The following is a 23,909-nucleotide window of genomic DNA, read 5'->3' as shown; positions in this document are numbered from 1 at the left end:
TCTTCCTTCCTTGTGCAGTTACCTAGTCTGTCTCACATTCTTATTAAACACAGCTTTTTTCAGTGGCTGTTTCTATTTCGTTATGGGGTCCTCCCTATATTGTCATGAGAGAGTGCGGTGGGTATCCCTCCAGTGTAAAATCCATCAATTGGCTTGTCATCTCAGTCCTAAAATTGGAATAGCCTGGCCCCAGCCACCAAGTATGCACCAATGTCTAGCTTTCTCCATATTGCATTCAGTAATTGTCTGAGATTTTAGGACATAAGCTTCGGTCTGACCAGGCTTGAATAATATCATAAACAACTCAAGCCCTGGCTCTTCGACTGATCTGGAGCTGTAAATAAAAAAGACGAAGTCGGTTAATCTGTTGCTCTAAGGTGCGAAGAAAAGGGCAGAAGAGAAGGGTTTAGGCTTCGCCCTGAGGCCTCTCTTCTGTTTCACACCAGTAGATTAGGATGGAGGTTCAGCTCCATCTTGGGTGACCCAAACTGACAGAACTTTAGACTGCGGGGAGTGGTTTCTCAAGTCCTGAGGATTTTATATGTCTCCTCTGCTTGGAGTGGTTCCAGGAACCGCAACCAATGCTGTCCACCTCCAATGAAGAATGGATGCTTTGGTACTATTTGGGCCTAGCAATTCACTTTTAGAGAGCAGGAAAGACTACTCTGAAGGGCACAAACTCTGAGCTCTTTAGCTGAAGGTGCCCTCTCTGACTGAAATGTTGCCATTTGGCTAGGTTCACGCTATAGAAATTGCAATTTTGTCAAAAAGATTGTTCATTTAGACCTTAGATCCTTAAACTTGGCAGTCTTCCATTTAAAAATCATCTCAAGCTATAGACTATATAACACCTGTATAAAACTCCAAATCCATTAAAAAATCTTCTAAAAGTATATTCTATATAACAATTATACAAATTCCAAGTATCATTTATAAAAACTGGAGTACATTTCATCAAATCAATACCAGTGATAAAACATCCACTCTACATATTTTTTTTAACTTTTTTAACTTCAAGCATAAACCTCACTATTGCACATGCTACATCTAGTGAGTGCATTTCAGTTAACAAGTCTTAAGCCCGTGCAACAATCAAGTTTAAGTTCAAGTTTATTGTATGATTAATTAAAATTGTTACAAATATCTAAAACAGTTGAATATCTTTATATCCACTGTGCACGAGTCCTAACCTCCTACTTTGGGAAGATTGGTCGTAGCCACAGTTTTCAATCTTCAAGAACAGTTGGACAATCAAAGAAAGATGTGAGAAATATCGCATTTTGTGCCTAGATTACAGGTACACTTCCATTTGTGGTCAGTCATGGTCCTCTGAATCCTATCATTCACATACCATGGATTAATCCCAATCCTTATTTTCAATAGTTCTTTCCTAAACCAATGATTGGGAAGTAAATCCATATATGGGAACTGTTGACCGTTATGCCAGGATTTAATCATGTAACATAAAGATCTTATCCCTTCCAGGTATTGCCTATCATGGCCCACGATAGCAACTGTTTCTCTGACCCCCTTTGCCCACTTCATTTCACTCTGTAGGGTCTTATATGTTCACCAAACGGAAACCTTTTGCTACTCTTCACAGCCCAGGCGTTTCAAGAATCTTATTAGTGCCATGCTTGCCGGTTTCTCCCATGAAACCATTCCAGTTTCTAATATTATTGCCTAGATCCTGGAGGGTCTGGGTAGGGACAATTATTTTACGCATTTCCCTTCTTCACCATCCCACTTCCTTTTAACATTTAAGAATAGCAATCCAGCACCATATAAGAACTGAGGAGGTACCATAGCCGCATAAGCTTTCAGAACTGGTCTATCTGTCATTTCTCCATAGGTCTATTAAATGTCCTCAGGCCACTAACCGAAGATAGGGCCTGAATTCTTAGTGCATCCAGGTGTACATTTCACTTCATAGATTTCTCAAACCAGATTCCTAGGTATTTGTACTCCTTAACTATCTCCCGTTTTATGGAGCCTAGGAACCAGCTCAAATTCTTCCTCTTTTTGCTGAAGCACAGAATGTTAGTTTTTCCAAGTGTACTGTTAACTTCTTACGACTACAGTATTGACCAAACATTTTGAGCATTCTTTGAAGACCTATCTCTGTTTGATCCACAATCACCAAGTCATCTGCATAAAGCATGCATGCAATATGTTTCCCATCTATTTTTGGGCTTGTACCCCGCACCGTTCTCAGAATGGCTGGCAAATCCATTATAAAAAAGGAAAAAAGCAACGGAGCCAAGACACACCCCTGTCTTAACCCATTTCCAATCAATATCTTTGGTGACTGTGTTCCCTCTGTGTCCAGAATAACCTAGGTCCAATTCTGACTATGGAACCCATGTATTATGGACAGGAGGCAGGAGAAATAGCATATACATTCATACATATAAACAAATGTTCACAGTAGGCAGCTATTTAACAGATAAGGGCCTCCACAGTTTAGAACCTGTGCTACTTACTGTAGGTGATAAGTTCAGTTCCAACGTCACCAATCCCATTGATGAAACACTGATTATGCAGTCTTCCCGGTGTCATTACTGGTCCCCCTTGAATAGTATATAATGCTCACGTCACAAGCAACCAGGTGCTATGATGACTATATGATTCTGTATCTGTGTTCCAAGCCAATTACTGGCTCCTGAGCTGGACTTGGTTGCCCAGCCTTACTATCTTCGCAGAGTTAATTGTACAAAGAAAATCATTTGCCTATTCAATTAGAGTGCAGTAGTGTGAGATCAAAGGACATGAGTGGGAAATTATCAATGCTAATAACCATTATAAAACATAAATATAAACCCCACTGTGGATACTGTCCAGTAACAACGACTGCCCTGGAACCAAGACAAAAAAAAACGTCGTTGGGGGAGACACAATCACAGGGATGGTTGCCCATCTCTCCAAGCCACCTAAATCAGACACAGAAGAAGAATTTCACCACCACATTTGAGGTGGCAGTGCCAAGAAACTGAAGCCAGGCTACAGCCTGAGAATGCATACACAAAGGGGGCGCGATTCAATTCTCTACCTCCATAGCACAGCAAACCCTGCTTTTTGCACCATACAAAGGCCTCACTTTGAGCCCAGGCTTTAGAGGTGCATATCGGCCACATAACAGCCTCACGCAGATGGCTGCATCGCTAGGTTTATATTTTCACTTTTTTCTCTGCATTAAAGGGAAAGTTAAAGATGGCAGTTGAACTGCTATATGTTGAAACCCATTTTTGATTATTATTAAATTGAGTTTTGGGGTAAAACTAACTTTTGAATTTCTATTTAAAAAAAAAAATGAAGTAAATGCTGCCACTGATGCATACTAATACTTTTTCAGGCATATTATGAGTTGAAATCTGGATTTTAAAAAATGTTTCGGGAAATTTGCCTATGGGCAGATATAGTTAGGGCCTTATTAGGAGTACGGCGGTAGGACCACCACCACCACTGTATTTTGAGTGTGGAGATCAGACTGCCACAGGACCACTGTGTCTGTCGGAATCAGATCCCACGGCAGTGGCGCAGCAGTCAGGGGCACTAATATGCTGGCAGTGCCGCTGCAGCATCGCTGAGCATATTACAAGTTGCCTGTCCACCACCTATTTTATGGCGGTGAGCCTGCCATGAAATGGATAGTGGCGAGGGAACCAAGGGGGCTCTAAAAGGGCCCCCTGCCTCTCCTGGGCCTGGGGGTGAACTTTCCCCCCCTGGAATTGCACCCCTGTTCCTGCATGGTGTGGCATACACAATGTGGTGCATGCCACATTGTGCAGGAACGTGCACTCGGCGCTCTCACGGCAGAATTCTGTCACACTCATATGCTCTCCTATGAGTGTAACATATCACTGCAGTGAGACCGCCCCGGTACTGCCTGCCCACCATGGATTACACTTGGATTCTGGCGGGCGTATGCGCTAAAGGCTTGGCGGTCCTCCTGTCGGTGTGGGTGTGGCGGGCCGACAGGAGGACTGCCAAACTCGTAGTCACAACTGATAGAGCGCCATGTTATTTTTAAAATTGTAGGGATGCATCATAATCACTGGTAGTCAGCACCCGCATATTTAGAGGACCATATTATTGTGTGATTTATAATGTAGTATTAGGCCGGGGGTCAGTGCAATATGTAGTTGTGTGCTTATATCATCTAAAGATTAATGTAGTGCCATGTTCGAGAATGTGTCTTAAATAACGTAGAAATTATTGCTTCATGTTTAAATTCTTGCATTAGATTTGAACGTGCCATATTAGAGTTGCACGTGTAGGTTGCCCATTAAAGAAATACGTGATGTTAACATGAGAAGGAATAAAGTTTAAGAGTGTAATGAAATATTGCTTTAGAATGCTTTAAATGTGTTGCTTATGTTGTTGTTTTAGAAATGCATTTAAAAGTATAAAGGCCTGAAGATTATGAGACAGGCCGTCGGTTTGTAATTACGATACATACACAAGGAAGAGCCGTTCGAGCTCAAGAGAATGTACATTAGGAAAGTAGTGATCGAATATCAATACAAATGTATTTGTCTATTATTGAGGGGAACCTGAATTGTTTTAGAATATGTGGGGGGAGGTGTGGGGGGGTGCGAGGCCTTTTGCTTGACAGTGACATGCTTGTACTGTACCTGTTTTCTCATGCTGAAAATAATACAAATGTTTACAAAAAAAAAAGTATAAAGGCCTGATACATGAGATTGCCAGCAGAGGCCTAACAGTAATTTTCTTAGCATACCCGGAGATGCAGTTTTGAATGTTATCCCTTGGGAAAAGGCTCCTTTTCACAGTTGAATTCGAAATGTAACTTAGAGCGTGTGTAAGATTGTTTCTCATGGATTTCTTTTGCAGGTGCAAGGCCACGTAGCTCGTTAGGTAGAATAATCCATTGTTTTAGGAGTTAGGTTGGTAGGAGTAGGAACGAATGGGAGTCCACTGGAATGTAGAGATGCAACATTTGGCGCAGAAGGTGCCTGGGACCCAAGGACACAGCAACGGTTTTTGGAAGAAGACGAATCTGTGCTGGAAAAGTAGGAGGGGCTGCACCTGCCTGAAGGAGGTGTGCCATGGGCGTGCCTACTGTTTTGGGGTTTTGTATTAGGGAAAGCGCCCCAAGGGAGGACAGTCAGTCGCAATCAGAGTTAGGGCTAGAGTCAGTTGGAGTTAGACTGAGTCCTGTCTAAGGTAGTCCAATTGGAAATGCAGTTAGATAGGGGTCTCAGTGGGAGCTAGGCAGGAGAAATTAAGGAGCATCTTAGAACGAGCTCGGTAGCTTGGGCTACTTACCTGGAAAAAGTGAATGAGCTTCATAGGGAGCCTTCACAGCTGACACCTTTTTCTCTTGCCTGGGAGGTATGTTATGTAGGGATGTCATCATAGAGTTAGTGTAGGGACAGACTAATCCTTTCTTTCCCTTTGGAACAGATGAAGTCGAGACTTCCAGTGGGACCTGTTATTGCTTGTCTAATGCTTTTGGAACCTACATTGGTCTTTATTTTAAGTCGTCTGAGACTTCTGCGTAGGATTAGGTTTGTATTAGTGCCGGTTTTATTCTTAAACCTCTTGCTGAGGTGCTTGTATGTTCAGTTATTTTTGGCTTTGTAATAAATCTTTAAACTGCATTTCGTAGTCAGTGGTCCTTTGGATTGAGATGTGAATGGCCCTTGGAAACATTTCTAAAAGTATGAACATAGAGAACTTCCCTTTACACTTCTTTGCAGACTAAAGAGATCTAGTCAGCCAGGGATTCCAAGGATTGGTAAGGAAATATCTGTATGAGAATCTTTGTCATCACGCCATTAGAGTTTAAGGATGTTATCCCTTGAAAAAACTGCAACTGAATTGTTAATGACATAGGTTGCAAATTTATTATTTTAGGCATTCAAATTCTATGAATTTATATTGAACATTTTGGCATGCACAGCTTAACATTATGAGACAGATAAAGTACGTAAATATTTAATGTTGTTGCGGGTAATTATTATTTCATATACGTAGCACTCTCGAAATGAAGAACAGATCTACTCATTCAATAACAAATAAAAAAAATACAATATCACATGCCCTGAATGTTTTGTGATATACAAGTTAACCGGCAATGCAGAAAGAGGGTGAACATTCAAATTAAATTAACTGTGATGTTTCGTTTTATAAGAGTATATAGACTACCCTCTAATATCATAAACTTTATCGATGCTTTAATCGTTTCTGCCTCAGTACTACAATATTTCCTATTAAAATTAAAAACTGGCAGAGCATGCTGGAATATCGTTGTGTTTCAAACTACTTTCGGTTGGCGAACATTTTACATTCAATTAGTCAATGTTGTCTTTACCCAGATGAGCTGAACAAATGAACTAGGAAACATAGAAAACACTAGTTTGTAACTCTCTCATATCATGTACCAAGACCAAAAAAAATTCACCATAAATTATTTTACAAGGTAAATGTCTCTAAAGCAACATTTTCGTAAAAGATCTCATTGTCTATTTTGTAATGATCAACTTTTCTGGAGGGGTGGTGGGCGGGGGTCAGTTCTCATGCCTCAAAAGGGAAGTTGAGTGTCAATGTGTGTGTACGTAGGAAACACATTTGCACTGACAATCTAAAGTCACTAGAAAGTAGGGTTTTTCCATTTGAATAATCTGTTACTTCATGGTACATGGAGCAGACCTACTATGTTGTATCACTACTGCAGGGCACTTTTTGTGTAAGATTTGCAAAGTATACATGCGTACGTCAGGAAGTGAGGATGGTCTCCTACTTTCTCCTCGAGCTTTGCCAGGAAACTCAGATCTGTAGCTTCTCCCGGCCGTAGGCATTCTTCATCCTTAAACAGCAAAGATGAAAGGATCTTTTGTTAAATTATTCTGACAGTAAAGAATGTGCTTTATGAGAAGTAGTGCAAATTTGCGAAAGAGACAGTGCTCTCCATTTTGAAACGCAGATTGTGAAGAAAAGGCTCATACTCATGGGCATGCTGTTGAGTACTCATATTTTTTTATTCACTTATTTCTGTCATGCTAAGACATAGTGCCATTTAATCCTTTTTAAGTTATCCACCTTTGGTCATGTTAGTTCTGGTAGGTACAGTATTCTATCAACAGATTTTTTAACGCAGAAATTGTCTTCCCTGAGTGGAAAGCTTGTAACTTATTTTGATGCTGTTACAGTGCGCAGAATGCTACTTGAGTCCCATAGTATCACAGTGACACTGTCTGTAACCTTTATCAACAACATGATGCGTAAATGGTGCAGCCATTCCTATGCCCCTCAATTGACAGATATTTCCAGTCACAAAGGAAATGAGAAGAATATAGGAATGTGAAGGGAGGAGGGTGCCAAAAATGGCCACTCACCCTCTTCTGAAGGCACACAATGGCAGTGCTTGATTTGAGAAAGTTGCTTCATCAAGACTCTTTTGAGCACAAATCTTCCAGATAGCACAGTTGTCTGGTTTCAAAGACATAGCGTGTCTTTGTCCTCCAGTGGAGCATAGCATGTTTACTACCACTTTCACTGCCTCTTTGTAATTTTCTACGACTGCTCTCTTTCTTGGAACTCTTTTTTTCTTGTCGGGTTTCAAAGACATAGCGGGGACATGCCGAAAGAATCCTTGGGAATGTATTTCGCCCATTGCGCACCATTGGCTTTGAGTTTTGTAACTCACATTTGGTTGCTTTAGGTTTGCTGGCTTTATATGTTTTAGGCTGTCCAGCATGTCCTTGCCCCCCCCCTGTGGAGCATAGCCTGTTTCCTATCACTTTCACTGCGATTTGTGATTTTCTACGACTGCTCTCTTTCTGGGAACTCTTTTTTTCATTTTTGTGTTAGTAAATGTGTTTTCATTTGTCTTCCTTATGTTAGTTCATAGCAGTAAATGTGATGTATTTCCTAGAAAAGGTTTCCTGCTTCCTATCTTTCTGCTTGACTGAATCTCCTTATCTCTGCCACTAGCAGTAATCAATCTTGCATGCTTAAGAGGAACAAAGTCCTGTCTCTGAGCTTCTTTATTTTGGTCGGTACTCATTACTAAAAGTATAACTTAAACAATTCTCTTCCTTAACTTCACGCCCATGCCTTAGATGCTGAAACTGGACTCATGGCATGTGTGCCCCTACATGGAAACATGCCATGGTTCACCCACTGCTAAAGATACCTAATGCAGATCCCGATGACATTAAAAATTATCGTCCCATATCTCTGCTGCCGATTCTGTCCAAAGTCCTGGAAAAACACATACACATTCATCTGACGCAATATGTAGCCACGCATCACTTACTTCACCCCTCTCAGTCAGGTTTTAGGGCGGGCTTCTCGACATAAACCACCTTCCTAGGTGCCACGGAGACTATCCGCCAGAATTTGGATAAAAGAGAAACAGTGGCGCTCATTCTGCTTGATCTGAGCGCCGCTTTTGATACCGTCTCACACACGGTACTCTTAAACACACTGAGAAAAATCAGTATAGGTGGAGCAGCTCTCAATTGGATCCAGGCATTCCTCTCAAATAGAACCTTTCAAGTCTTCTCCCAAAAAGCCTGCTCCAAAACACATTCCTTCGCTCATGGAGTACCTCAAGGCTCCATCTTGAGCCCATTACTTTTTAACCTTTATGTAAAACCCATGGCAGCGCTGGCAGAGAAATCTGGTCTGGTAATCTTTTCTTATGCAGATGATTCCCAAATCATGTTCTCATTATCTGCACAAAACCCAAATGACACCTCTACACTCAAGACAGGACTCACCAACATTGCAGCCTGGATGCAATCCAACTTCCTTAAATTAAACGGAGATAAAACAGAGGTGCTCATATTGGGTAAACAAAAAAACCTCTGGAGCACACAACATTGGCCAGACAAAATGGGGACTCTCCCTACCCCCGCACCTCACGTACGTAACCTAGGCGTACTCCTGGATGACACCTTGGTGCATGCAGGCCCAATCAGTAAAAGTCGCGGCCACCTGTTTCTCCATCATCAAATGGCTGAGAAAAATCAGTTGGATGCTACCAGAAACAACAAATAAAACTATAGTCAATGCCTTAATTACCTCCCGACTAGACTACAGAAACATCCTATACGTGGGCTCAAACAAACAAATAACGCATAGGCTACAGATGGCCCAAAATGCAGCAGTCAGACTTTTATGCAAAGTGCCTAAAAAAGAATCTATCTCGATGAAAACTGCACTGGCTAACGATAGAAAATCGAGTAAAGTTTAAAGCACTCACTTACATGCATAAAATCAAAGTTGGGACAGTCATCAAATACCTTCACTCCCTGGTCACACCCTACATCCCATCAGGAAATCTCAGATCAGCCTCCCAAGGACGCTTTGCGCTCCCAAATTACAAGCTAGCTCGCATTGGAGGGAAATCCTTTACACACCTAGGGCCAACATACTGGAATTCCCTTCCTATTTCACTTAGGAATGAAACAAGCTATTCCAGTTTTCGTAAACAGATGAAAACTTGTCTGTTCGATAAATAATTTTTCTAGGATCCCTCGTGTTATGGCTCCATGGTATGCGCCGGGAGACCCTTTCGGGTAGCTGTTGCGGAATATAAAATTCTAAATAAATACATAAAGTAGGAGGCTGAAGGTGCTGAGGCACGGTTGTATGTCAACACAATGCAGGCTTTTACCACGGGTGCCATTACAACGCGGGCTTTACAACGCAAGTCATTACCACGGGTGCTGGACTTAGGAATAGTAAGATTTACTATTCCAACACCAGCCTATGTACAGTAGGGAAGGTGTTGGAATAGTAAATCTACTATTCCTTAGCCTAGAGAGCCCTCCAGCGCAAGTCGTGGTAAGGACTTGTGTTGTAAAGCCTGCGTTGTAATGGTAATGCGGTGTAAAAAACGCGTGGTAATGGATGTTCCCCCTGAGGCACCCCGAAAGTAACAATCCTGGAGTTCAGAAGTGAATGAGCAAGAAACAGGCCTTTACCATTTGTTTTTATCTTGTCACATTTATTGTGCATTCAAAGACAGAGGTCAAATGTTAGTCTCTGTCTTCTAAAGGTGGTTGGTGTTTACTTTTCGTCCTCTGACTGCAAAGTGAGAGAATTTATGTGAAAATCTTGCTGGGTACTGGGGGTTAAAAAGGAAGGTTGTGGGATGTTATTTTTTTAACACATAATAAAGTTTAAATGCCAGTAAAATAACTGTACACATATTTCAGAATATATCAGAATTAGGAAAGCGCAAATGTAGCTAATTTCTGGTAATTCTGAAGTGTGGTGTAGACAAATATTTAAATATGATAAAAAAAATCAATAAACTAGGTGACGCCGATTTCCACTCATTATCTTTTGTGCGCTGTATAATATTATCAGTAAAACTGTATGTCCGTGCAAATATAATGGTGATTTCCATTGATAATGTATTGTCCGTAATGGCAGTTCGCTACCATACCATGCATACTCCACTCTATGCCACTCCTCTATAATCCACTCGACATTACGACACTCTACACCTCTCTACACCACTCTACCTCACTCCACTCTACTCTTCTCCACTCTACTCCACTTTATATCTTTATATTGCTCCACTCTTTGCCACTCCATGCCCTTCCACTCTATGATATGCTACTCTACAACACTTAACTCTATGCATCTCCACTCTATGCCACTCTACTCTGCTCCACTCTACACTACTCCATGACACTCCTCTCTACATCACTCCACTCTATACCACACCGTAACACTCCACTCTATGCGACTCCATTCTATGCCAATACACCCTACTCATCTCTGCAACTCCATTATATCTCACCCTATTCCACTCTACTCTAGGACACTATACTCCCCTCTATGCCACTGACTCTATGCCACTGCACTCCAATCTACAACACTCCTCTCTATAACACTCTACTCCATGCTACTCTATGCCCCTTCATTCCATGCGACTTTACTCCACTCTACGCCACTCCACTCTATGACACTCCATGACACTCAACACCACTCCACTCTATGCCTCTCTACTCTATGCCTCTCTAATCTACACCTCTCTACTTTATGGCACTCCACTCTACAACACTCTACTTTACTCCACTTTATGGCACTCTACTCCACTCTATCAAACACTACTCCACGCCACTCCACTCTAGGACACTCTATGCCACTTTACAATTCTGTACTCGTCTCAACATTATGATACTCCACTCTATGCTATTCCACTCTACATCACTCTACTCAACTCTATAACACTTCATTCTAGGGGGGCGTGGCCTGACAAGACCGCTGGGTAGTTGTGCTTGAGCGGAGCTCTTGCCCCTAAATACCGAATCCTGCACACATCCTGGCAGAACCGGCATAAAAACACATAAAAAGCTGTCAGAAGCCATCGAGATGCAGCAACAACAAAAACAGAGGGCCGCTGTCGAGAAACAGCAAAAAACAAAACCTTATAGGAAGCGAGAGGTAAGCGGCATGCCTGATGCTGTTATGGCGCCACCAGGCTCCAACGCCGCCAAAGGCCGTGGAGACTGAGAAATCCTGCACCACAACCCATAAAAGAGCTAGAACAGTTGCCGCACCCACAACATGCACAGAGAACCTGGCCACCGTGGACGCAGTCGTGAGACTGGTGGAAGCTCCCAATGGGATGCAACTACAAAGTGGGACGCGAGCGGCCTGAGCGCGAGCAGGCCTGCCTGGGTGTGGAATGCATCATGCCTACAGAACAACATGCCGGGAAGAAGTGCGGCCCTTCAAAGGCCCAAAGCATCCCCTCCGTGAGTAGAGACGCTCCAGAAGCGCCCAGAGGAGCAGAGGCGGGAGCGATTGCTGGGACAGAAGTTGGGCCTGAATATATCAAACAAAACTGACCGAAGAAAAAACAACCGGAAGGAAAGTTTAAATACCGGCACGCACAAAGCTGCAGCGATGAGAGATCACATTGGCAGTAAACGCAGCAAGGTACAAGAAGCGGTTGCAGTTGGGGAGGGCGGACAAGAAGGCTGAGGAGGACTGTACCCCCCAGAGGCCTACTAAATAGTCTCCAACCAGGACTTATGGACTCTATGCAGTGGGCAACATTTGAACACTTAAGAAGCCCCCCACCGTGACAGTTGCATAGAGCGTAACAACAATAGTAAGACTCAGTGCAGCAGTGTCCAGAGTGGACCACATGGAATTTTCACAAAAGAGAAAACGTGAGCCTATGAAGAGGGCCTGGGTCCCACCCCCCTTATTTTCCCATTGCCAAAAGCAACATAGATCACTAAATAGGGCAGAGAAACACAGCGAAGATTACAATGATGCCTAGGAACGTTCAGTCTCAAACATACCCTAACAGACAATGGTTAAAGATAAGCCATCGAGAGGGGGGTAGGCTAACAAAATTGTACAATATACAGTCCCAGGTCCTGGATCAACAGAACAGATGATAAGTAACCTGGAAGATACGACCAACCAAGGTGCTATAGCACAGGACCAGGTGAAAATATTGGAGACCATTAGAGACTCCCGAGTGGCACTGGAGACGAAGATGGATCCAATAGTGATGGACATAAACCACTTATGCCTAGATCTTCGAAAGCTAGTGGAAAGGGTCATGAATTCTGAAAAGGAGGTGGTGATACTGTGCGAAGAGGTCCAGAGTGGAAGATGCTGAAGGGTTATCAAGGAGGAACAACCTTAGGTTTATTTGTTTTCCCAAAAAAGCAGAACGGCCGGCTGGGGACTTATTCTTGGAAAATTGTATCAGCGCGGCCTTCGACAATATCACACTCTCCAAATTTATTGCTATAGAAAAAGCAACCGGGACCTCTGGCCCCCACTGAGTCCAGGGTAGACATAATACTACAGCATATCCGTGTTAATGGCCCACCGCAAGATAAAGATCACGCTATTCAAATATACCCTGATTACACCAGGAAAGAGCAAGATTTCCAAAATGGATTTCTGGGAGTCAAACGGCGCCTGCTGAACATTATATAAAATACAGCCTGATATATTCCCTGCGTGGCTCCGAGTGCAATGTGATGGTGGAGTCTACTTGCATGAAACACCTCAGGATGCAATAGAGTGAATGGACTCTCTAGGACTGGCTGGACCAGACCAGAACCAAGGATGGCGTGAGCAGTGGAAAAGACACAGACGACAACTTGGTCAGGGCCGAAATGCAGAAGATAGGAGACCCACTCCACAAGAAGTACCAGATACAGGGCTCACTCTGGTTGGCATGGATGGAACTTTAGGGAACGAAATGGCAATGATTCCACTACAAACCCAGTATTCTCCACTCTGCTTGGCACAAGAGACCCAGACTCAGAGTGATGGAACCCCAGAAGAGTAAGGGGGGACCCGCAAGCACATATTCACTGCATTTGGGGTCTGGGAATGGTAAGAGATTGCATCAATGTCTTGTGAGTAGACAAGAATAATGGGGAACATATTATGCAGAGACTGTGCGGACAGCATCTCAGCCAGAGGAGGGGGATGGTTTGAAAAGAGGGAAATAAGAAGGAGTGGTAATGCTGGGTTCCACCACCAGCTGCAGTACACATGTATGGCCTTGCTGAGCCCAAGTGGTCCTGCAGGGTAGCACGGTGATTGGTGGTCTGGTCACATAGCAAAGACTACTTAATTGGACTAGAACTGGATCGATCCTTTGTTCTGAAAAAGACATGGGTGAGATTTTAGGGAGGGGGAGGGCTAAGATAGGCTTGGGGCAGAGTAACCGGTCCTTAGGCCATCTGTTGAGCTATGGGAATGTGGAACTTCTGACTATGGGACAGGGGAGTTGGGATGTTACAGTTATGGTGAAAAGCTACAAACCAGCAGAAATAAGGTGTGTTCTGCTACGCAGAGGACAAGGTACAGGGAAGTCACAGGTAGGCACGGCTCTGGACAAGAACCTTCTGTGGAATTAGAGGGAAACCTAGTGATGATTCAGTGACATGAAGGGACAAGAACAAAACAACAAGTTTATAACATGGAATATCCCAGGGCTAAATAATGTTGTCAAACACAACCGAATAGCAGCTTACCTAAAAAGATATGGGGTCTTGATTGCATTCCTGCAGGAAACGCATCAATGGGGTGATAGTCTTAAATACGTCCAAAGAAGTTGGTTAGGACAGATCTTCGCAACGTCTTACTCAGGATATGTCAGGGGTACATTGATATGGGTGACTCCAGGAATCCCCTTTAAAAAGGAAAGGACCTGCCAGGACCCCAATGGGAGGTATGTCATGGTAGAGGGTAGTCCAGATTGGCATAGCATGTGCCTGCACAACCTATATGCTCCAAATACGGATGACAGGGATTTCCTGGGACCGACTCTTAGACAGGCCCACCGTACGCCTGACATTGAACTCATAATTGCAAGGGATTACAACTGTGATAGACAGACGAAACTTGTGCACACGCGACACAAAGTTAACGCAGTATTCGCAGCACACTTAAACAAGGTATATACTAAACCCCAAAAAGCCGAACACACCCTGAACATACAAACTTACCTTGAAGGGATTGTATCACCCAGATTAGATCTAGAAGCCCACAAAGCCTTCGGTGCACCAATGACCAAGATAGAATTGAAAACTGCGATCATACACATGAAAACAGCAAAGTCACCAGGCATGGACTGCCTCACGGCAGAATTCTATAAGCAGTACCTGGAACAGGTAGCGGATAGACTGCTAGAGGTAATTGCAGAGGCATGGGAGAAGAAAGAGCTATCGAGCTCAATGCGGGAAGTGCTCATAGTGGTAGTACCTAAGCCCGGGAAGGACCCGACACTACCAAACGTGTATGGATCAATATCCATGCTGAATGTGGATCTGAAGCTCATAAGCCATGTTCTAGTGAGCAGACTCCTCCCATATCTTCACCAACTCTTACACAATGACCAGTCAGGTTTATACCCTGCAGAAATACCCTAAGGAACATCTGCAGGCTTGTACATGTTATGCAGACCTTAGACGCGGATTCAGAAGAATGCGCTCTGGCCTTTCTCGACATCGAACAAGCTTTCAACTCTTAGATGGGAAAATATTTGGCTAGTACTGCATAAAACGGGCCTGGGCCCTCAATTTATCAAACAGGTAAAACTATTTTATACAAAACCCAGGGCCAAGGCTTGTACACAAAAATGTGTCTGAAAGTATGACGCTCCATAGAGGGATGTGTCAGGGCTGTCCGCTTTCACCACTGATATTTGCCATTGCAATGGAGCCACTGGCATGTTACCTAAGATCAGTACTCAAGGGACACAGCATAAAAATCGGCCAGATGGAGCATGTAGTGTCACTCGACGCACTCTACCTCAATATTTATCCGAGCGCTGGAAAAATGTAGAGAAGCCTTGGGTCTGCGAATCAATAAGTCTAAATCACAGCTGAACATGTTAAGACAAGCAGAGGGACTTACGACATCTCAGCTCCCACAGTTAGAGCCCCTCTGGGCAACAGAGACTGTCCGGTACCTGGGCATACACATCACCAGAGAAGAAGATAATTTTTTACGAACTGAATATAGGAAGGATAGTAAACGGATTACACTGAAGGGTACAATTTTGGAAGACACTGAAATTGTCCCTGATGGGCAAAGGAGCACTGATCAACAGGGTAGTTCTGTCTATGCCTTTATGTCATGCAGGGCTCTTTCTACGAAATTCTGTGAAAACTGTTAACGGAATTGGATGTGCTCGTAACACTGCTGTTGTGGAACGGGAAGCGCTGCAGAGTAGTACTAGAGGTAATGAAATGGCAGTGGGATAGAGGGGGTATAAAGATCCCGGACCTGGAGCTCTGTTACTTATTATCACAGTTACAGCATGCAATACCATGGCTAGACACAAACCTCTCCTGGGAGAGAACCCTGCTCACAAGCACATATGGCAAGCAGCAACTGGGGGCACTGCTTATGAAAGGAAGGGACATACAGGAAGCCCTCCCCCCTCTGGTACGGCTGATGGCAAAGATATGGGACAGGATGGTAAGAACGTCATTAAGATAGTGCCCTACCATCAGACGCAGATGTCTGGACCATAGCAAAGTTTGCCTAGGTAGAGCAGAAAATGACGGTCAAGAAATGGAAAGAAGGGGGCGGCCAAATGTTGACAGACCTATATCCTAAAAGCAAGTTCATAACATACCAAGATGCGATGGAAACACGCTAGGCAAAGGGCAATTCTTGCAGGACCCAGAAATAGCAGCCACGGTCCGTCAGCTCTGGAAGACATTTCCAGAAGCCCCAGAACACACACAAACCCTAATAATAATGATCTCAATGGCAGGGGGCATACATTTGTAACCCACTTATATAGAGCATTGAGGGAGGATAAACAAAGCAAGCCCCTTAGGGTAGAAGAGTGGTGGAAAAACTGGCAACGAACAGCCACTGACGCAGGCAGACTGGAAAGAATACACAAGGAAGTCCGTAAAGTCTCACTATGTCCTAGATTTAAGCATATTCAATACAACATTGTACATATGACGTACCTCTTCCCCAGATGACTGTGCACTATAAACAAACCGCAAGACCCAAGATGTCCCAGGTGTCGATGGGAAACGGCCACTACAATGCGGCCGTTTCCACGAAAACCTTAACCATGCATGCATTACAACGCATGCGTGGTTACAACGAAAGCCTTTACCACGCATACGTTTACTACAAGGCACGTAGTAAAGGCATGTGTGTTAAAAGGTACAATTAAAAAAAGGGGGGTCGGGGAGGCTCCTCCCCCCCCCAAAAAAAACCCCTAACCTGAAGTCGAGATGTGCAGGCAATCTGCGTCGTATAAGAGGAAACGGAAAGAAACTTCTGCTTCCTCTTTACGGGTGATGAGGTGGAAGGTAACACTAGAAATAAGGAGCTGTCTCTTGGGACTGATACACAGAAATCCAAAACGTAAAACTGGCAGACGTTTTCTGAATTTAGGGCTCACGATAGCCAAGAGGTGAAGAGCAATACACTGGCTAACCCCACAGGGCCCAGCTATAGATAAGTGGAGGGCAGACCTTAAGGAATGGTCAATGGCAGAGGAGGAACACATGAGGAAACTAGACAAAGCGAGAAACTGCCAGAGGTGCTGCAAGCTTGGTGGATGATGATTCAAGAGGTAGTGGGACTAACCCCACCCACACAGTAAGATGTGAATGAGGGGGAGCAACGGGAAATAAGGGAACACCCAAAGACAAGAAGAACAAGTTAGTGATAATCAGTAAGAAACCAAAAATAAAAAATGGGAAGGAGCCTGAGCCGTAAGAGAATGATGACTATCAAAAAGGCACCTAAAGTACCTAACAAAGCACTGAACAAAGAAAGCTGCTATAAGGGGGGAGGGGAGGAGTTGGGAGTTTGGATTCATGATCTCTACAGTTATGGAGCACTGCGTGAAAAGTTGACCTGAACACGTATCACAAAAATAGTTATGCTGTAATAAATGATGTAATACATTGGATAGCCTGGATACAACTGTAAGAGAATATTGATTGTTTAATGAAAACAAGGAAGGAAGCTGTTTAAAAAAACACTCTACTCTACAATATTCTACTCCACAGAACTCCACTCCACGACACTTAACTCCACTCTGTGACACTCTACTCCTCACCACTCCACTCTGCGACACTCTGCTCCACTCACCTCCATTCCACTTTACGCCACTCAACTCTGTGACACTCTATGCCACTCCTAGACAGTCTACTCCACACTACGCCACTCCACTCTACACAACTCCACTGTACGCCACTCTACTCTACTCTACAACATTGCACTCTACGCCACTCTACAGCACTCCACTGTTCATTACACCACTCCTCTCCACTTCTTGCCACTCCACTCCACGCCACTCTACGCCACTCCACTCTACAACACTCTATTCTACTCTACAACACTTTAATCCATTCCAGTCTGACAATCTACTCCACTCTTCCACTTTATGCCACTCCACTTTATGCCACTCCACTCAATGCCACTCCATGACACTCCTTTCTACGCTACTCCACTCAATGCCACTCTACTCTACAACACTCTACTCCTCTCTATGACTCTATACTCCACTCTATGCCAATCCACTCCAATGTACTGTCCTTTATGCCACTAACTTTATAGCAAAGCTGAACAGCAGCCATTCTGGTGTACAATGTGGCTAAAACACATTGGCAAAGTCAATAGCTCTTCAATGGGCTGGGCCTATTGGCTTTGCCAATGCTTGTTGTGGGAATGATACTTACTTTTCATCATCAGTCTTTGACCCAGAACAAGAGAGAGAAAGGCAGCAAAGAAGAAGGAAGGAGGAAGGTAAGCACAGAATAACCATGATAATGAGAAAGTTGGGATGAATTAGAAACTACAAGATTGTGATAAAAGGGCAGAGAGAGGATGGTGGCGAATGAAGGAGGGATTAGGTGAAATCAAGATTAGTTAGCCTCAGTTATCAGCACACCAACATTCAGCAGTGCATGGCAGGTTTCTGAGTAAAACTTTCGAGCCTGGTTACTTATAATTTTACAAATTAGGGATTGCACAATAGACACCAGTCACAGATCCATTTTGAAAACATCCATGGAGAACATAGTATCTATGGAACCCAGTATGCAAACAGAACCAACATGACCAAATGTATGTCAGGAAGACTAGTTGCTTGTAAGCCAGTCCTACACCATGAGGATCTTGATTGGATTCATAAATAATAAAGCTACCCACTCGGTTGTTGGATCTTGACGACTTCTACAAACAGAAATCTCTCTTCAGCCAAATATATCTTTCTTGCACATGCCTGTGTAATGGTCACTTTAAGTGAATCAATCAATCAAGCAATCAGCATTTGTGAGTGCGGCACATGACCCCTGCAGGTATCTGGGTGCTGGGGTATGTGATCTCCGTCATGCCAGCTCCCCCTGCAACGGGTTTTGAGGACACGGGGGGAAGAGGGAAGAAACAAGCAGAAAAAGGTAAAACAGAAGGCAGAAAAACAAACGAGCAAACAAGGCAAAATAGAGGGCAGAAAAACTAGCAGAAAAGGCAAAATAGAGCAGAAGAGGGCAAAACAGAGTTCAGAAAAGGCTGAACAGAGGGCAGAAAAATGAGTAGAAAAGGCAAAACAACGAAGAAAAGGGTAAAACAGAGGACAGAAGATTGGCAGAAAAGGCAAAACGTGTGGGAGAAAAATAAGCAGAAAAGTCAAAACAGAGCAAGAAACGAGCAGAGGAGGCATAAAAGAGAAGGCAGCTGGTAGACACACAGCAGAGGGCAGCAGGCTGCAGGCAAGCTGGACAGGAGAACTGTTTCAGGGGGAGCTGGCAGGAGGACCTGAATATGATAATGTCTTTTTGGAAAGAAACTTCTTAAAAGAAACGCAATTTGAATCATGAAACAACTATATACACACGGAAGACCTGTCACAACCCTTTTCCTTCTATTTTAGACCACATATCCAGTGAAATGGCGGAAATTAATTAAATGGGCAGCATTCTTTAAAAGTTGCACCTCAAGGTGGTAGTAGATCCACTGTTGTATAAATCATTTGAGTTTAAAGTTAGTTTATTTTCACCTACTAGTAAAATCTTAATCCTTAAATACTTCACCATACCGCTTCTTTTTAGTTCTTCTGAAATTGCTTGTGGAAAAAATGCAAATTAAAAGAAGGTCCCAATATCTCTTGTATACATACATTAAAAGAATTTGACTTAATAGGAAAACCATATGGGGTCTGATGAAGGCTTGTTCCAGTTCTATTTATTTGACTAATAATTGGAATGATTAATTCATTTCTTTAATTCAGCATTCTTATATAATGCATTTGAGGAAGTATTATATGGTGTGGTTGTGAGACCTCACTGTGGAATGCAGTAACGTCACCAACTTGGGTCCAGTCAGGTTTGTTTGCGAAACCCTAGCTACACCTTTAAGATCTGTGACTTCAAGCAGTCAGGCTTAAACAAATGAACAAGTGTAAATCATTTAGAACCAAAAAACATACTAATAAAGTCATGCATCGCGAAAGAAATCCACCACCAATTTATAACACTAGTTAAACTTTATGAATTTTAGACACCAAAATGAACGAAATCCACCTGGGGTTCCAGATATAGCTTTTTGTAAGTAAAACGTCAATCTTAGCTTTTTACTCAAAAGTGCAAAGAAGGATTGGTAACCATAAAGTTCGGAAACTTTGCAAAACTTTTAAAGAGTTGTGTTTGTCTACTCCAGCTCACTCTGGGCAACAAAATGCAACAAGGGAAAGGTCAGGGGGGACAATAAGGGGTAGTAGGACAGTTACATTGGCACCAAAGCGGTCACAAGTCCAGTTTCAGGTGCTGTGGGCCAGCCACCATAGACTTCAATTGAGAGGTCCTGATGCAAGGATTGGGGATGATGAAGATGCAGTAAGATCCTGAGGATGCTGTGTGGTGGACAAGGGTCTCCCTGGAGCTACTACTCAGTCCACAGTCCAGGTGGGGCAACTTTGGTTACAGAGATCAATGTCCCTCGAAGTCCTCTTTGGTCCAGCAAATGACCAGTTGCCACTGGACTACTGGTCTCCAGTCATAGAACCAGCATTTTCTTTTTGTGAAGGCCAATGTCCATCTTGGGAAACCAAACTACACTCTAATGACTCTCAAAGATCAGGCAGACTGTTGTGCAACTTTTGAGTGTTAGGACTCGGTCTTCTGAGCTGTACATCGGCGGTTAGTGGCGATCATGCAATTGTGGGTACTGACGGACCTGAACTGGCCTATTCAGCTTTTGTGGCCCTAGTGCTTTAACAGGAAGTTAGTCAACTGACTCTTGGAATTCACCTCTTCTGTCTGGGGCTCTGTGGTGAATTTTCCACGAGTCAGACACCACAAGCACAGTCCCTCTTTCCTAGTCCAAGAATCAGCATGTGCAGTCCAGTCTTCGGTGCAGCCTCTCTTTGCCAGGTCCAGGGAACAGCAGGGCAGTCCTTCTTAGTCATCTCTCTAGTCCAGATGTGCTCTGAGGTCTGGGTGTCAGGGGTGCCATATGTAAGCCCAGAAAGTGGCCTCAGGGGAGGTAGTGGTCACTAGCCAATGGGCTTCTAGGGCCCTCCCCGCCAGGTGTCGACTTTCTGCAATGTGTGGCATCTAACTATCCCAGAGTGCACTATTTTTACCACTCCCAAGATGGCAGCACCCCTCTCTCTGTGTGTGGAGCCTGGAAGGCCACCCTAGAGTAGTGTCCTTACCATCTGCCCTTCAAGGTAGGCTTCCCCTTTGAAGATCATATTTTGGGCCTACACCCTGTGTGGGTTCCTGCCAGGGAGAGGTAACACCTCTACTAAAGGCATGCCTCTAATGTTCATACTTCTAGAAGTCATTCACATTTCTCCCCAGGAGGGCAGGCGGCTGTCTTGTGGCCCACATCTGCAACTGGTCACAGGAAGCTTTGGGCAACAGAGTGACAATTTTCTAAAAGTTGCATTTCTTGCAGCAAAGTTACATTAAATTTGACTTGGGCATCAAGTCAGGTTTCATGTAATAATAATTTTGATACCTTGAAGTATCAACTTTAGTAGTCCCATTCAGAAGCTAGCACAGCTCGGTAGCTAGTGTGTAATTCTGCACTCATCAATGGGGCAATTAACATTTACGTATTATAAAAATACATGTACTACTCTTTAATATACAGCACCCTTCTTTAGGACTCGATAGGCCTACTGTAGGGGTAACTTGTATATATTAAAGAGGGAGGTTTGGGCTTTGCCATTAGGTTAAATGGCAACGTCAAATTAGCAGTTTGAAACTGCTCTGACAGTCTGCAGTGGCAGGCTGGGAGACATGTTTTCAGATTGCCACAGCCAGGGTGGCGCAATAGATGCTGCAGCCTTGGTGAGACACTCTAACATTCAGGCCCTGGGTACCACTGGTACCATATACTAGGGACTTATAAGTAAGTAAAATTATACCAAATGGGTGTAGGTCAATCACACATACATTTGCTAGGGTCAGAGCACTGGCACTGATGTCGGGTTAGCAGACCTCAGTGTACTCTCAGAGTAAAAAAAACAGCAGCATCAGTAGAAAACTTTGGTGGTGATCATGCAAAGAGGCAGTTCCTTACATTGCACAAGACTACACTGTACTAGCATGCTGTACATAAAACATCATAATGCATAGCATTTTACAAAGAAGCAGCAAAGTACAATAGCATAACCAACTTGCGGAGAATGGAACACTGTCTCAAGTAATTATGACACGCAACAAGATGAGCCAACAATGTATTCTAGCAACTCTATGATTTGCCATCTACACTTCTGATGCACCCAAGCCACTAGGGCATATGAGATGCTTTCCATTACAACTGCACAAAGAGCTCCCTCAAACTTTGTATCATGGTGAACATACTGTCTTGTTTGATCTCACACTTATTGGTTTGCAACATTCATTAGTTACATTTAGTCAATACTACTTTAAAGCAAACTATCTAAGAATCAATATACAACAGACAAAAGTAATGGTGTTCTGAAAAAGACAAAGAAAAAAGAATTTCAACTGTAGTCTTGATGAAGGCCAAGTTAGACTGTGCTAAATTTGCAGTGTTTGATGTGATATGAGGATTCTTTGAAGGTCAGGTTCCTTGCATCTGGAGCTGTTCCATATTAGCTACTTATCCCATCAAGGATACGTATATAATTATTATCTAATATGGAAACTCATGATGGAAAGGAAAACCCGTTACTCTATTTTGCGCTGGCACTTCCATGTAACACGTGAGGGGCCACCAGAGACAGGCTCAGTTTGTCTTGCTAGTTTCCCAGGTTTTGGCTTAATTGGTCCTCTGGAAATTTTTAGATCGGCCTCAGGTTCATATAATCATGGGGAAAACTTACTATTTATCTTGCAAAGGGAGTACAGAAGGAAGTAGATGTGAATCTCTATTGGGAAGTGCTCACATTAGTTTTGAAAGTCTGGAAAACTATAAATGGGTGGCAAGAAATTGCACATTTAGCTGGTATGTAACAATTTGCTCTTTGATTACTTCAGGGAAAAGGTTTGGTTTCTATAGGGCAGATTGAATATTTTACAGACGTGCCCATATATAGATGTACTTTTCAAGATGTAAAATATGGTATACTTTATAGTTTGTATCTGTGGATGATTACTCACTTGATGTATGTAAATGTATATAATTGACAGTTTGATGCTTAATTGTACCAATGCATGGATTTTTCAATATTTTGTACACAATTGGTTTAATAAACCAAAAAAAAGAGAAAAGTGCTTAGGTTGGAGAGAAAGACATTTCTTTCAGGTAGAACATTATTCTCCTCTGTCATATTGTGTTTATTTATCATGAATGTTCTAAACTGAAGTTGAAAGGGACTTGATAAGGTAAATCAGGAGTCCCAGATTTTGCACAACTGATAGAGAAGATTGCTTTTTGAAAAAGTTATTAAGATAAGGATAAATGTAAATCTTCTTCTCTCTAGACTCACTGCCACCACCACTGTTACAAGAATAAATGCAGCATTGATTTCAGATGAATAGCAGGACTTTGTATTGGTAGTTGTTGATCCCTATCATTAACCGTATGAATTTATGATGTTGCTCTGCCACTGATATTTGGAAATGATCTATTGAACGCTTACAGGGCTATTTGTGGAGCTAATGGAGGATCTGGTGGGTGTAAGGTCAACTACATAAATGTCTTATTTTTGACTTACGTGTTTGCTATTGTTAAGCCCTAAATGGGTCGCACTCCTACACTGGCCCTTCCCTCTCAACCAGGAATTCACATGGGCTATATCCAGTAACCATTTCCACTTGATTGAATCGGTTCTATTCCTTTTTCTGTAACAGGATGTGAACTTCACTAAGTAGATGTTCTTCGAAGTATTGTTTGTGTGTTTTTGGGTGTAACAGCTGGTGGAAGTGGCATGGATTTCTAGGTTTAGGCCTTTTGCACAATATTTAGCACAAACT

The 23,909-nt window shown here is 43.1% G+C and overlaps 1 protein-coding gene across 1 annotated transcript in view; it reads right to left on the bottom strand.

Annotated features, from left to right (window-relative positions):
- The window catches only part of MYO1H (myosin IH), a 655,926-nt gene that overhangs the window by 372,170 nt on the left and 259,847 nt on the right, over positions 1 to 23,909 (bottom strand). The window contains exon 13 of the mRNA XM_086943103.1: positions 6,741 to 6,832. Within this exon, the coding sequence (XP_086799229.1) occupies positions 6,741 to 6,832 (92 nt within the window). The remainder of the gene's footprint in view (positions 1 to 6,740; positions 6,833 to 23,909) is intronic.

This window comes from Lissotriton vulgaris, chromosome 11 (genome assembly GCF_964263255.1).
Source record: "Lissotriton vulgaris chromosome 11, aLisVul1.2, whole genome shotgun sequence".
NCBI classification, from domain to species: Eukaryota; Metazoa; Chordata; class Amphibia; order Caudata; family Salamandridae; genus Lissotriton; species Lissotriton vulgaris.
Note: the sequence above shows the minus strand (reverse complement) of the source record. Positions and strands in the feature narration are given on the sequence as shown.